The sequence below is a fragment of the Cydia pomonella genome, chromosome 12 (assembly GCF_033807575.1).
Source record: "Cydia pomonella isolate Wapato2018A chromosome 12, ilCydPomo1, whole genome shotgun sequence".
Classification (NCBI taxonomy): domain Eukaryota; kingdom Metazoa; phylum Arthropoda; class Insecta; order Lepidoptera; family Tortricidae; genus Cydia; species Cydia pomonella.
In genome coordinates this window covers 20,814,940-20,829,473 of record NC_084714.1, presented here as the reverse complement: position 1 = coordinate 20,829,473, position 14,534 = coordinate 20,814,940, and the positions used below count along the sequence as shown (strand labels likewise).

Here is a 14,534-nt window from a genome sequence, read left to right as displayed (position 1 = left end):
GGAAGCCGCCAGCTCTTTGGTCACCAGTTACGATAAATGAAAGTAAACGTCATATAGGGAAGATAACCAAGGCCTCCGGTGGCCGAGACGGGATTTGGACTCTCATATGTAACTTTCACGTCTGACGACATAATATTAACTACTAGACCACCAAGACTGGCTGAGGTATTAACTGCGACGGAATATACGACGAAGATCTTAGTAGTAGTAGTAAAACACTTTATTGTACAGAAAGAAACATAAAACAGTACAGAACATACATCATTTGTACAAAGGCGAACTTCTCCCTTTCAGGGATCTCTTCCAGATAACCTTTGAGCAATTGAGGAAGAATTGGAGAACGGTAGACATCGAAACTGTACTAAACGGCATAAAAGACAATATTTAATTTCCTAAAAGATAGGTAAACCTATAAGTCCTATAACCTAAAACATATAAATCGGATATGAAATAAAACAAATATAGTCCATTTATGACTTCAAAAAACGGTCGACATAACTGCCGGCTATTTGACGCGTATCAATGACAGTTAAATCTTCTCCATAAACTAGACCTGGCCGGGGCCGAGCCGGACCTTCCGGCGCTCCGTTTTCTATGGAAAGCACCACGTGATCGTCGATCAGCTGTCATATAAAATGATGTGACGGACTATGGAAGGTGGAGTTAAGGAATGGAATCTCCATGTACCAAAAAGTGTCATCAAAAAACCTTAAATAGGTGGCGCTACAATACCTAGAATACTTGAAAAAAAATCTAATCATAAACAGCGCACATTCACTCCATCAATAACGCCTAGGTTCTTAGCTACTCTAGCGCTACTCTGGAAAGATTTGGAACTATTATTTATAGCTGACAGCTGGACACTTGCAACAGTTCTGCCATAAGAGATTTCACTCCTTTTAATCAATTCACTTCATAGTGACGGACTCCTCGGCCCGGGGACGATTCGGTCTAGCGTGAGTCTATTCTACCCTACGTATGGTCATTTTTAAGTTCTAGTCAGACTTTTATATTTATATAATTACCAGTTCCTTGTGTATTAAGTTATTAACTACATTAAATTGCCCATAAGCAACGCCTTGTGACATAGCGTCATGTCATACATTTGTATATTAGACACGAATATGATGTGGCGTTTTCTAACTCCTGATTGCATATAAATAAACGTATTACGTATAAATAAGCTGACTTTATCTTGATATTGTTGATTCTACTAGATTTATAGATTCACTATTTTGCAAACCACGCATGTTTGTTCTGTAAATATTTTGCGATTGCATTTTGCATGATGCAGCGTTCGTTGAACTTACGAGTATTTATTTAATACGCTTTGGACTATCTTTTTAATGATACGTCTTTGGTTGAATGTAGATAATTCCCAGTCCTTTTAATATATTTATGTATTTATAAATATTTATATATTATATATATATTGAAACGTAATAAATATAAGAGCCTCGGTAGAGAGATACCATTTTGTACCATTTGGCGTTGAAACTCTAGGTCCATGGGGTCCCAGCGCGCACAAGTTTTTTGGAGAAATCGCGAAACGTCTGGTTGACGTAACTGGTGACCGAAGAGCTGGCGGCTTCCTCGCACAACGTATCACTATTGCGATACAACGAGGAAATGCCGCCAGCATCCTTGGTACAATGCCTCAAGGGCCTATTTTAGATATAAGCTAGTTATAGTAATCATCTGTATATATCCATTATGTTATCTACTTATTATATACCACATGTTATTTATTGACAATAACAATATACATAATGGATATATACAGATGATTACTATAACTAGCTTATATCTAAAATAGGCCCTTGAGGCATTGTACCAAGGATGCTGGCGGCATTTCCTCGTTGTATCGCAATAGTGATACGTTGTGCGAGGAAGCCGCCAGCTCTTCGGTCACCAGTTACGTCAACCAGACGTTTCGCGATTTCTCCAAAAAACTTGTGCGCGCTGGGACCCCATGGACCTAGAGTTTCAACGCCATTATGTATATTGTTACTGTCAATAAAGATCTTTTATGTATTGAATTTTCTATTATAGAGGAGGCAAACGAGAAGCAATTACGGTCGCCCATGGACACTATTAACACCAGAGGGGTTGCAGGGGTTGCCGGCATTGAAGATAGGAGTACGCTATTTTCTTGATGGTTGCCGCGGTAATTAGAACGCAGACATATTGTCTAAGAATAACTAGTATTTTATAGTCATTTTATAACACTATACATTCTATTGTATATTTTTTTAAATAAAAAAATGATTAAAAAAATATTTAAATCTTGAGTCAGAGGCACGAGACCATTAAAGCTTTTGAGTGCGAAGATGGTGCAGGAATCATATACTGAAAGTCCCCCAAGACCCTTCTCCTCTAATATTACTAAAAATGTTCTTAAAGGTGTACCTGCTATTAAGTTTAACTATCGATTTACAAATATATTATATTGGATCTTTAAATGTTTAAAATCGGTACATATTGTAAAATGTTGGTTGGTATATTTATTTATTTATGTTAAGGATAAGGATAACAGCTTTAAATTTACAGTAAAACAAGATTAAAACAGAAAACCAATTACAGGATCTCACAGGTAATTAAAAATTATTCTAAAAAAAGTAATTCTAACACACACATGCGTACAAAGACTACAAAGAGATAAAAATATAAACACAATTGTAAATGAAAATAGAAGCCTACGCCAAATCTTGGTATTAGTTGTCAAGCTGACCCCAGGCTCCCATGAGCCGTGGCAATATGGATAACGCTAGGAAGAACAATGTCATCAACGTTAAAACAATGTTGCAAAATTTTATTTCCAAAACCATTGCCTTCCTGGCTTTGTTTTTCGACGCTTGCCTCCCTCTAACTACACTCTATTTAGCCGCCCATACGTCAAAACTTGACAAGGCAAATGAAATTTTGTTTTGTTAAATAAAATGTAACGGAAGATCTTTTTATAGACCTCTGGGCAGCTTGCGGACGCGGCAAACTAGTCAATGGACCATTCATTTGTAACCCTCATCTCATTGTAATAAAGTTCAAAACAGTTCAACTTTGTCTATGGTGGTATTTTCCTCGTAATAAGTATGGTAATTGATTCCGGACTGAAATGTAAACCGCCCACGACGAAATGAAAACTGTTGTAGCCCATGACTTTTTTTTTGGGTTCCGTATATGGACCAAAAAGATAAAAAGCACGTAAAAAGGAACCCTTATGGTGCGACTCTTTCCGTCTGTCCGTCTGTTACATTACATCACATCGTTAAATATCTCGAGAACTACTTACGCTATCGATTTGAAATTTGGAATAGTTATGAAAAAGGGTAGATAACCCAGTGGTGACATCATGGTTCAATTTTTATCACTTGTCACTATGTCCGTCACTTTCGCACTTACATACTTGTTAGAACGTGACAAGCATGGTGACAAATGATAAAGAGCCGACCATCTTAGCCTTACAGATGCATATAATGGGTTATATTTTCAATGCAGAGCTGCGCAGTGTTAGCTAGGTCCAAGTTTAGTTGTGTAATAGACTGCCTGTAAAAAAACACCTATGGAACACAGTACGACGAATCCGGGAGCGCCGAACGCCAGTTAGTAGCAGTCTTTATCGCCGAAGCAGTGCACTTCGGACCGCAGTATAGGCGACACGGATTTGGCTATTAGACTGGCTTGTAACAAAGATTATTCACTTACCTATGGAGCACAGCACGACGAATCCGGGAGCGCCGAACGCCAGTTAGTAGCAGTCTTTATCGCCGAAGCAGTGCACTTCGGACCGCAGTATAGGCGACACGGATTTGGCTATTAGACTGGCTTGTAACAAAGATTATTCACTTACCTATGGAACACAGTACGACGAATCCGGGAGCGCCGAACGCCAGTTAGTAGCAGTCTTTATCGCCGAAGCAGTGCACTTCGGACCGCAGTATAGGCGACACGGATTTGGCTATTAGACTGGCTTGTAACAAAGATTATTCACTCACCTATGGAGCACAGCACGACGAAACCGGGAGCGCCGAACGCCAGTGAGTAGCAGTCTTTATCGCCGAAGCAGTGGACTTCGGACCGCAGTATAGGTGACACAGACTTGGCTATTAAACTACCTGCAAAAAAAGTTATTTAAATGTAAACGCACAAAGTATAATGTTAAAGATGAACAATAAAAAATAATAGACCACTTTCTTCGTTTTTGGAAGAGCAGACACTAACACAATAATGATACAGATCGTGCCATTCACGAAGACGCGCGCCTTGACTCGTAATGTAATTTAAAATCTGCGCGTCATCGTGGATGACACATGACACAAACTATATCCCTGCGTTTTTAATGATACAGATGTAGTCAACAATCCTTCCCCATCGTATTTTCTCGGAAACGCACGACCGTGTTATATTATTTCAGTCAGTCCCAGTACAAAAAATGGGAAAATACGATGAGAGAGGATTATTCACTAACCCCCTTATTCATAAACGTCTACTAAAGTTACGAAGCCGCTAATAATCGTTTGTCCCTTTCCATCATACCAATATGTCGGAAAGCACTTGCACTACGAGCACGAGCACGAGTAGGTAGGTACGAGCGAAATGCATAGAAAGTAAGCTACATAGGTGTTATCGTATAATGTCAATGTTGATACCGTCATTGACTTGTGGTAAGGGTAGGTACTGGTCGCTTCCGAACGCTGTGACACGGTTTTATACCATGCCTACTGTTATGAAGAAAAGACCGACATTTCTATTTTAATACGTACCCGCGCAAGTATTAAGGTCCAGCACACTAAAGTACACGGCCAAGTATTTCTCCTGCTGTGGAAGCCAGAACTGGTCACCCCCGAACGCTGTCACACGCGGTTTTATACCACCCATGCCCTCTGTTATGAAGAAAAGACCGACATTTATATTCTAATACGTACCCGCGCAGGTATTAAGGTACAGCACACTAAAGTACACGGCCAAGTATTTCTCCTGCTGTGGAAGCCGGAACTGGTCGCCCCCGAACGCAGTTACACACGGTTTTATACCACCCGTGCCCACTGTTATGAGGAACAGACCGAGGAGCGTGCATAATCTGGAGAGAAACATATAGTAGGTATGTATAATAGTAGAGCTAATAGGTGAACAGGTGTGGTGGCTACACGTTTGTCAATTTGCCAAGTCGAATAGTCCCTCGCCAGAGATTGATAGACTGTACAGTCAGCTGCAGAGAAAAGGTACCACCTCTGCATAGAAGATTGTATGCACGGGTGGTACCTTTTCTCTGCAACTTAACGTACATATTACACATAACAATACACACAGAACACTGGCTGAACCAGACTGGATGCAGACAGGCAAAAGAAGCCATGCCTGGCATCAACGGAAAGCTCACAAGGGCGCTCCTTCAACTAGGGAAGGTCCGACTGAGTATGGTAACCAGTGTCATAACAGGTCATGGACTATTTAACAAACATCTTTTCATAACAGGTGTCACAGACAGTCCCCGAGAGACCTCCCTGAGGTCCTACTCAACATCAAAGGTTTGATAGGATTCCTCGAGGAGTTGGGCTGGCAAGAGTAGCCAACCCTCCACCCCCCCCCCCCCCTTGTCACGCAAAATAGGCGCCAGTCGTCGAGTTGCGGAAAAGCGCCCGTACTACAATACAATACAATACAACGTACATATACGTGATGAGTTTTGCACACTTCAAGTAGATATATGTGCAAGTCTGATTGGTCGCTTGATTTTACGTGAGTAAGGAAACCTAGTTTTGCTGCGGCTAAGTTTGATTGCAACGTATCGAGCTAACGAACTAAGTAGATGGAGAACTTGATTGCCGTATTGTATCACATGTGCTCGAGCATACAATACGATGCGGTCTGACTCACTAAGCGAATAACGGCATAGAACGCAGCGGCGTTCGAATTAAATATCCTAATTCTATTTCATATTGATCTGATATTGTCACGCCCTCGCCAGACAGAGAATGAAGGACTTTGGAGGCTCTGGTTTCATTGTGCCTAAATATCATAATGCCTTTGTATTTATATGTCCTAAATTTCATACCAACTTAGTCCCAGAATGCCTAAATATCAAATTATTTCCTTCTTACAATGGCTGAATGTCATAATGCCTTTTATTCATATCGTCCAAATCTCAAAATACCTAAATGTCAAAAAGTATGTTTATTGAATTTCCGATTGACTTCTGTTTAGGGTTCCGTAGTCAACTAGGAACCCTTATAGTTTCGCCATGTCCGTCTGTCTGTCTGTCCAAGGCTTTGCTCCGTGGTTGTTAGTGCTAGAAAGCTGAAATTTGGCATGGATATATAAATCAATAAAGCCGACAAAGTCGTAGAATAAAATCCAATTTTTTTTTAGGGTCTTAAAGTGGGGGTGAATTTTATTTTTTTGCTTCAACCCTACAGTGTGGGATATCGTTTGAAAGGTCTTTCAAAACTAATAGGGGTCTTCGCCAATATATCATCAATATATATCTTCCTTTTGATATTCGGAGATAATCGCTCCGAAAGAAAAATGTAACCCCCCCCCCCCCTCTAACTTTTGAACCATACGTCAAAAAATATGAAAAAAAATCGGGGAAGTAGAGCTTAAGAAAGACATTAAATGAAAACTATAGCGGACATGATCAGTTTAGCTGTTTTTGAGTTATCGCAAAAAGTTTCCCCTTCATAGTAAAAAGACGTACTATCCATCCCTTGGTTAATAATCTACTGAAGCATTTATTTATAGTATTTTATGCAACAGTTGTATAAGAAGGGCCAAAAAAGGCGAGTGGCGTGAGTTACAATGTGAGCCGGAGCCGAAGGCCGGAGCGAACATTGTAAAGCATCGCCACGAGCATTTTATGAAATATTATTTTGTTTGCAAATTTAAAAAAAAAGGAGAACCTGTAAACCTAGTTTTTCATTGTGTCAATAACATACTAAAAAATCATGGACAATGGAATATATTTAGAAATGGAAAAACGTTTTCTCTTTTTGGATGGACGAAATGGTGGTATCATCGTCATCATATCAGCCCTTTATCGCCCACTGCTGAGCATAGGCCTCTCTTCCAGTACGCCACTTGTCCCGGTCCTGAGCTAATCTCATCCAGAAGTGACCCGCAATCTTCCGAATGTCGTCCACCCAACGAGCCAATGGACGCCAGGGGCATCTTTCATCCGAAAGCAGCCACCATTCCGTTAACATTTTAGTCCACCTGCCATCACTGTGCCTAGCAACATGTCCCGCCGAGCTCCATTTTAGGTTCGTAATGACGCAACCCATTCTCCTTGGTGCGACGACGGATCTCGACATTCCTTACTTACGTGGTATACTTCCCTCTTAATTGGCAAACTGTAAGTAATATAACTTACCTGCCAGGTAAAGCTAGCTGCGGGATCGCAGTGATGGCGACCAGTAAATTTCCAGCTGCGTACACGAACATCATGTACAAAATCGTCCTGGAACAATAGTTTCTTTATTACTTAAATGTATATACTTAAGAACTACTACTTATTTAACTAGTGACTCTGTGAGCTGTAGACTTTGCGATAAGCTTAGAAAATGTATAAGTGAATTAAATCAGTGACGGCCCTATTCGAAGAATGATTAAGACACGTTTAAGATCTTGGAAAGATCTTTAAAAGATCGATAACTTAACGACATGTCAAAATTGAGGTTTATTTCGATTCCGATGTGATCCCAATAAGATCTATCTACGATATTTCTAACGTCAAAGTGACATTGGTTGCCCGAATCGAGCTGCTTCTGTCAATTATACGACATATAGACGATATCTGAATGAGTACTTATCTAAACCAGAACTTTATTATTATTATTTATTAATCAGGCAGGCAGTTGAAACAACTGATAGTTGCCTGTATCTGAGTGATCTCCACTTAAAATGTATTATTTGCGCTGGTTAAGTATTTTTCTAGTCTGTTCTTAAACTGATTGACATTCAGTGCTGAGACCACATCTTCTGGTAGTTTGTTCCACGCTTTGACCACTCTGTTGCTGAGAAAACGTCTGCGGGGGTTGTTTTTAGACTTATCGTTATTGTATCTCATTCTTCGAATCGGGCCGTTGTTTTTTTAATTAAATGGATTTACCTGAACTTCCCGAGATAATTGTCAGCCATAATTCCACCAAAAATAGGAAATAAGTACACGAATGTAGAGAAGACGTGATATAGTTCGGTAGCTTCATCGTCGGAATATCCCAATTTACTTCTTAAATATAATGTCAAGAACGCTGAAAATAACAATATTTTACTACTTATAGTTCGTGTCATCCAAGATGACGCGCAAGATTTGTGAAATGTAACTTAAGATTTCCTCTGCCTCGGGTGATCTGAAGGCCAAAAACGAGATGGCGACACAACCTGGACTCATTTCGTGGCGACTGGCGGGAGCATGCACAAAGCCGTGACGAGTGGCGGAAAACAGGGAAGGCCTTTGCCCAGTGGGACACAAATGTAGGCAATTAAAAAAACAAAGATTTTAAGGCATTATTTTCCTCCAGGTTCCATTATTTTTTCCACACTGTATGTTACCGGCACCAATCATGGGACATTTAAGAGAACATTTAGATTATTTTCGATATTTCCCCGACATCTCTAAAATTTCTACCGCTTTATGCTAGAAAAGTTGAATGTCCAATTCGTCCTTTATTTTTTCTATGTATTTAATGAAAGCTAATGCAATTGGTTTCTAAAACACATGGCAAAACTATGGTTAATTTTCAAACGAACAACTATCAATGAAAAATTAAACTCTTGTTTATAATGAAATGTTGCCAGCGTTAAAAAACTGATGATAAATATTTGTTTCCCAGGATTTGTCTAAGTATACCATCCCATTACTGGTGCCTGTTCCATTATAGGGGGGTTTATACATTCTTTAGAGTACCTCATCCTGTATACTTGATGCTTACCTCGCATACCAGAGTAAGAAAATCTTTCGCAAAACTCTGCCACTACTATTATTATTACTATTCTAGGAAACCGGTCCTTCACCTGAAAAAAAATGAGACACATGAGTATATATCGTGTCATTCATGATGACGCGCAGATTTGTCAACCTAACCTTTCATAACATGACATTACGAATCAAGGCAGGCGTCTTCGAGAATGACACTTTCTATATGTACAGTCGATTTATAATATGTATACATTTTTCACATTATTGCAATGGATTGAGGTGAAGAAATGTATATATATTGGTGAACTCGACTGTACAGTCACGGACTTTAATTGTTGAGCCATTTAGGGTCTACTTTACATCAGAAATTTCATACCGTTAGTATTAAAAACCAAATTGTCATGAATCCTAAGTGGCTCATCGTACAGGAGCTGAGATTTAAATATTTTAGGTGAATATATCCGTCTCGCTAACGGAAGCGGCTCCTAAACCTAGTGCGATAAAGACAACGCCTGCCCGCATAGCCAACGTGCATATCGCTCACGCTCCGTGGCGAACGAAACGCAACTGTCACAGTCGCACTAATATGGAAGAGTGATAGAGAGAGATGACTACGTTACGCTACGGAGCGTTAACGATTGTAACGTTGGCTACGCGGCCAGGTTAGGCGAAAAATGCTATGTAAAAATCTCAAGAAACGATGTTTCGTACTCGACTGTTTCCTCCTCCAAAACTAAACCAAATGTAACGCAATTGTGAGATCTAAATAGTAATTAAATTATCTGTGTCGGATGTCAGATTTGAATACCATGTTTCTCTTTGCAGCCTAGTAAATTAGTCCGTTTTGGCCCCTTAAGAATTATACAAGGTGGAACAAAAATAGTGGGGATTGGGTATAAATAAATAAATAATAAATAAATAAATATTATAGGACATTATTACACAAATTGACTAAGTCCCACAGTAAGCTCAATAAGGCTTGTGTTGAAGGTACTTAGACAACGATATATATAATATATAATTTTTTATAAAAACTTAAATACATATAAAACACCCATGACTCAGGAACAAATATCCATGCTCATCACACAAATACATGCCCTTATCAGGATTTGAACCCGGGACCATCAGCTTCGTAGGCAGGGTCACTACCCACTAGGCCAAACTGGTCGTCCGGTATTGTGTTCTAATTAAGAAAAGTAGATTACATACAAAGGCCAAAAATTTATCGCGTCACTTAATGTTTTCTTCTTTTTTTTCCGAATCAGAACAGTACCCAGGTACTGTAAAATAATTTAATTATGCCCCTACGGATCCCCACACTATAGGGCTGAAGCGAAAAAAACATCCGCACTTTTCGTGAAATGCCACCCTAAAAAAATATTTTTCTAGTTTTTATTTTACGACTTGGTCTGAGTAACTGATTTATATATTATATTCTATCATTAACGATCACGGGACAACGCCGCAGACGGACAGACGGACATGACGAAACTATAAGGGTTCCTAGTTGACTACGAAACCCTAAAAACTTGTTATTAAAAAAAAGTATTAAAAGAGGGTGTCCTTGTGATATTATCTACAGACAGACCCTAAATACAGTCTTCGTTTCTTCTTCGTATCGTACTAGATGCTAACCTATTTAGAACAAAACTATTTAGTAGGAGTCTATCCATCGACACTTATCGAATATAATATAGGTAAATAGACTAATTAGTTAACCTTACCACTTGGCATCGATAACGGAAGAACCCTAAGACAAAGAAGGTTTATTTATATACACGTGTCTGAGACCATTTAGATCATCTGTCTATATTTAGATGAAGACCATAAATTCTTAGATAACTGTAGAAAAGGGTAGGAACAGCATCGTTTGGTGTATCAAATACGTTTCATCAAATTGTCAGAAGGGACTCTACGTGTAGACTTCCGATGGAGACCACAAATTCTTAGATTAAAAGGGTAAGGACATCATCATATTCGATGTATCATTTACGTTTCATAAAATTATCGGAAGGGTCTCTACGTGTAGACCTCCGCTCTGAGCACGCTTCCCAAATGTCCGGATTTTTTCCGTGGACGGTAAAGAGAATACAATTAAAAAATAAATAAATCATCTAAGCATTTATTCAGGGTTAAAGCGCGCGGTTATTTTATGCGATAATCGCAACGTTGAACGCATGCGATTAACGAAATGTAGGAAAAATGACAATGCGCTTACCGTTGCGTTTACCGCGATTATGTAAAATGGTGTGCAACAAACGCATCGCGTTTATCGCATAACAACCGCGTGCTTTAAAGTCAAAGGTCAAGGCATCTATCATACCTACAAATCCTCCGACGTATGGAATGAAATATTTCTTTTGTTTTCATACATGTTACATACACATTATGCAATAAAGTTAACTTAAAACTATTAATCACACATTATGGATGCGACGATATAGGGATTCATCTAATATTCCTACTTTTGATCAAGTGATATTTTTCATACCCATTTGCCACTTTTGCTGTTTGGCTCCCCAGATATCGCTGGAGCGACATGATGATGGCGGAACTGCGCTAGCTCCAAGTAAACAATTTAGAGAAATAAGTAACGCAGATCCGACAAAGTCGCGCAATCTCGTGTCAGAGGCTATGTTTCATTATGGACATTATTCGACTTTAATTTTTCCCTTTCAGCAAGCAATATCATTACTTTGCTTTAACTCAAAACGTCGCATTTACTAACGCGACGTCACACCTGTCACAAGTGATCATGATGTACGAAATACATTGCCTCTCAAAAAAAAAATCAAAAATTAATTTTTGTCCGGTGGTTAAGAATATATACAAATATTCTTTTATAATCGTTTCATAGCACTTAAATATACGTGTCGTTTAAGTTTGCGGTTATGCCAAAAATACACACTGTAGATACCATGGTACATAGCTTTAAGACTTCCAAAAATCAATAGCCGATTGGGCAGAACGGTTTTGCCTTCAATAAGTTGGACCTACGATCTGGTCTATATCGGCATAGTCAACAGTGGCAGAGGGCATGAAATCACTGTGTAGAAAAAACCAGTGGTGGGCAAAGTACGGCCCGCGGGCCAGCTCCGGCCCGCGCAATGGCTTTATCCGGCCCGCCGCCGGTCTCTCGAAATAATTAGTATAAGGATCGCGACGTAACGATTTCAAACCTAAATGCTTTTTTCTGCAGTTCCGGCCCTCCTAGGTTTTTTATTTATTTTCTGCCCCCCCATGGAGAAAGTTTGCCCACCTTTAGGGTGCTCCACAGATCCTTGTAGAGACAATGAATGAAGTCCTTAGGGTTACTTACCCGAGGCCTGGGGTCACATTCTAAATCCTCACTATTTTTGCTCATCCTGAACACAACACTCCGGTATCTAACTCACAAATAATTACAGTCAGGGCGATGTTTCATTTATATTATTCTGTAGTTAAACACGTGTTGTCAGAGCAGAGCAAACAGCCCTATCAAACGACTTAATCAATCAACTGTATATCAAGAGACAAATAGTCTTCTTGGTCGATTTGCACTAGGTTTAACATTTGGCGTTACCTACTTGTTGAATAAAACTGTACTTTTTTTATACTACGTCCGTGGCAAAGAAGTATACGGCCCGCCTGATGGTAAGCAGTCTCCGTAGCCTATGTACGCTTGCAACCCCAGACGAGTCACATGCGCTTTGCCGACCCTAACACCTGCGTTGAACTCTGGCAACCTTATTCACCAGCAGGAACTCAACAGAGTAGGGTGTAGTGTTATTTGGCTGCGGTTTTCCGTAAGGCGGAAGTACTTCCCCAGTTGGGCTGTGCTCTAGATTTGGAATGACATCCGCTGTGCTGTGCCCTACTACAGAAAGCGAGATGACATTCACAAAGCCCATACATCTCTTTTGGACGTAGTTTTAGGATGTACCCGGGTATATTTTCTGCAGGAGGAAACGAGGAGACGAATGGTCTGATGGTAAGCAATCTGCGACTGCGAGTGCGGCGAAGAAGAACAAACCATTGAGCACATATTTCGGCGCTGCCCACTTCACTTCTATCCTGGCCCAGCTGAGGATCTAGATGTCTTGACACCCGACGTAGTTACCTGGCTTAACAACCTCAAAGCTGTTCTCTGATTGCCTAACCATGCATGCCATACGATTAAATAAATAAATGGTAAGCAATTACCGTTACCCACGGACACCTGCCACACCAGAGGGTTTAAGGCTTTGCCGGCATTTAAGATAGGAGTACCCTCTTTTCTTGATGGTTTGAAGATTGTATCGGTCTGGAAATATCGCGGGCAACAGTTGGTGTCTACATACAGATCTTTGGCTCACATTTGTGCCTTGTTCTTCATCTAACTCGACGAATACATCTATTTTAACTAAGCTGTAGCCAAGATGACATTCGTTTTCGACGAACGGTTCAAGTAAAAATTTAATAAATTTAAATCATATGTTGCGTCTAGTGCCTAATTCGTGTAGTATGTCGAATCCAGGATAGCTAGACTGCTGAATAAAACTATAGCGGACTGTAAACACTAATTTAATTACTGGTAATTACAGAGGTATTTATAATTATTTTCGGCGCTACGCGATATGTGTGCGTTCCGCGAGCCGTAAGTTCGATTCTGACCGTCCCCCCGCGGACCGGCCCCGGTCCCCGTCGCTGGCTAACCGGTCCGGTGACGTGACGGTGGACGTCAGCGCTGTTGCTGTGGAGTTAATTCGATGCGGCGGCGGGCTTGTCGCCAACAGCATAAATTTCATTTTTGGTAAAAACTGGCTATACGTTTCTTTCCACAGGCAACTAATACTCATCGAGACAATTCTAAAAACCTCAAACACAATTTGGTTGCGTTGTTTTATCTACCACAGAGTTCTTATGACTACCTCCTGTCTCCATCAGATCAGCTCGATGATGTATGTAATGTATGCAAATTTTCGTTAGCTCCCCCGAACTCAAATTTTACATACAATTTATATATGCCCCTCTGCCCCGCTCCTAGGCCTCCGGTGATATGAACTTGCCCGTAGGTACAGTACAAACATATTTCTTCAATTTTTATTGAATCAAGCCTAACCAAAAGATACTGGAAGTAACTGTCATTGGACCATCATTCGTTGCGAGAAGTATAGTATAGCTCGTTTTTCAACGTCTTCGCCAAAATTTGTCAGTTCTCTCAAGTTACTTCACAATCGTCAGTGATATTCGAACACTTTTAATGGGGAATATTACGCAAAACTCTGCGTAGAGGGCGCCATTAGCACAAACTGAACGCGAAAAAAATTGGAAATTTCGCGGTAGGCTCCTGTCACGGTCGCCATGAGGTGAGGGGTAAAGGGTTAGTCAAGACAAAGTCACTCTGGCGGCAGAACATTCCAGTAATACCCCCCCATTTTTCACCCTGTTTCTCGCGCTATTCTAGGTATTTTTCCAACAATCAAGTTCAATTCTACCACTATTACTAATCTAAACTGTCCTAAGTTTGGCGAAAAAAAAAATGTGTAGCTGTCACTTACGTTTAATCTTGAAAAAAAAGTTTTTAACACGTAAAAACAAAAACACCTCTATTTTACCAGTATCGCAGCGGCATTACAGCGGTTGACGGTTGGTATCA

At 40.1% G+C, this 14,534-nt stretch overlaps 1 protein-coding gene across 1 annotated transcript in view; it reads right to left on the bottom strand.

Moving 5' to 3' along the window:
• The window catches only part of LOC133523830 (peptide transporter family 1-like), a 45,090-nt gene extending 32,624 nt beyond the window's left edge, over window positions 1–12,466 (bottom strand). The window contains exons 1-6 of the mRNA XM_061859575.1: window positions 12,237–12,466; window positions 8,928–9,009; window positions 8,105–8,246; window positions 7,367–7,453; window positions 4,923–5,077; window positions 3,993–4,112 (exon numbers count right to left, since the gene is read on the bottom strand). Coding sequence (XP_061715559.1) covers window positions 3,993–4,112; window positions 4,923–5,077; window positions 7,367–7,453; window positions 8,105–8,246; window positions 8,928–9,009; window positions 12,237–12,281 — 631 coding nt within the window. The 5' untranslated portion in view covers window positions 12,282–12,466. The remainder of the gene's footprint in view (window positions 1–3,992; window positions 4,113–4,922; window positions 5,078–7,366; window positions 7,454–8,104; window positions 8,247–8,927; window positions 9,010–12,236) is intronic.
• Window positions 12,467–14,534: the final 2,068 nt, after the last annotated feature.